This window comes from Euphorbia lathyris, chromosome 2 (assembly GCF_963576675.1).
Source record: "Euphorbia lathyris chromosome 2, ddEupLath1.1, whole genome shotgun sequence".
NCBI classification, from domain to species: domain Eukaryota; kingdom Viridiplantae; phylum Streptophyta; class Magnoliopsida; order Malpighiales; family Euphorbiaceae; genus Euphorbia; species Euphorbia lathyris.
The window spans coordinates 137,608,158-137,609,807 of NC_088911.1; the positions used below are offsets into that span (position 1 = coordinate 137,608,158).

Below are 1,650 nucleotides of genomic sequence, written 5' to 3' on the forward strand. Positions count from 1 at the left end.
TAATTTCTAAAAAATTAATTCCTTTTGAGTCATTTTTTTTTTAAAAAAAATTCATTGTTTTTTATTAAGTTATTAATTAATAATCATTATTAAATTAATTATCATTAATTAAGTAATGGTATAATATTTTAAGATAAATGGTCTTATTTAAATTTGAAGTAACAAAGATGGTGTGTTATTTATGGGGTATTTTTATACCTAAGACACGCATCAAAAAAGGTTCCATGTGTCAAGTAATATCTGACCCCACATAATACTCTCCCCTGATAATCGAATCTGCATTGATCATGTAGGACCCACACGGTGACAGTCCTTTCACCTTTAAAAACCATTCTCTCATCAGCCCTGAACCTCCATTTCGCACTAACAATGGCGCTCTCTGTGTCCTCTGAAAACCATGACGGCGCCGTTTTCCCTCAATTCGACGTCGTATCAGGTTCCACCGATCACAAGTATCATTCCAATACCACTACCGGTGGACAATTCCAGAAGAAGATAATGAAAGAGTGGAAAAGTCTCGAGAAAAACCTTCCCGATTCAATCTTCGTTCGAGTTTACGAAGATCGCATCGATCTAATGAGAGCTGCGATAATCGGATCCGCCGGTACACCGTACCACGACGGTCTCTACTTCTTCGACATTGCTTTCCCGTCAGATTATCCATCCCGGCCGCCACTGGTTTCGTATAGATCGTTCGGGTTTCGGATTAATCCGAACCTCTACGCAAGCGGCAAGGTGTGTTTAAGCTTGTTGAACACATGGAATGGAAAGAAGAAAGAGATGTGGAATTCGGAGCAGTCATCGGTGCTTCAGATTTTACTCTCGATCCAAGCTCTTGTGCTCAACGAGAAACCCTATTTCAACGAACCGTTTTTCGGCGGGTTTCGCGGCTGGTCTAAGTGGGAGAAGAGGGCGAATTCGTACAATGCCGATGTATTTATTTTATGTTGTAAAACGATGCTGTTTCATCAACGGAAGCCGCCGATGCATTTCGAATCTCTCGTCGCCGGTCATTTTAGAGAGCGAGGTAGTGCGATTTTAACAGCTTGTATTGCGTATGTAAATGGTGGAGCTAGAATCGGGTATTATGATTCAAAATCAAGCTCTTCTTCTTCTTCAGCCTCTGTATCGGTTGAATTTAAGATATCAATGCGGCAATTGTATCCACAGTTGGTTGCAGCTTTTGCTAAAAATGGAGCTTCATTGGGGACTTTGATCGGAGAGTTACAGACGGAGACGGAGACGGAGATGGAGACGAAAACGACGCCGTGTAAGAGTCAAAAGAAAAGTAATGGTGGGGTTGTAAAGAGGCTTTTTGGCAAAGTGAAGAAGGTTTTTGGATTGTTGAGTGCCAAGAAGAAGAAGAAGACGACGGAAACGGTGTCGTAAAGGGATATAATTGGAGTAGGGTAAAATAGTAAAAAAGTTGTTATTTTATGATTTATGGAGATAGGTTTTAGATTTTGCTTTATTAAAAGAATTTAAAGGCATTAATTGTTAATTTTGGGATATGTCTTTATATATTCGCTCTTATTGGATACCAAATGGAATTCTAAGATTGCCAAACTTCTTGTCTAGAGTGAATTACTTCTTTTTCATTTCACTTGTAAATTCTAAATTTTTGTTTATTTATTTTGAAAGTTTCATTTA

At 38.6% G+C, this 1,650-nt stretch overlaps 1 protein-coding gene across 1 annotated transcript; it reads left to right on the forward strand.

The window, feature by feature from the left end:
• Positions 1-366: 366 nt before the first annotated feature.
• LOC136220075 (probable ubiquitin-conjugating enzyme E2 24) lies at positions 367-1,650 on the forward strand. Its single transcript, XM_066007766.1, has one exon. The coding sequence runs from the start codon at positions 370-372 to the stop codon at positions 1,387-1,389; it is 1,020 nt and encodes a 339-aa protein (XP_065863838.1). The 5' UTR covers positions 367-369; the 3' UTR covers positions 1,390-1,650.

Coding starts and splice junctions, on each gene's coding strand:
- LOC136220075 (XM_066007766.1), top strand. CDS start 370: ATGGCGCTCTCTGTGTCCTCTGAAAACCATGACGGCGCCGTTTTCCCT.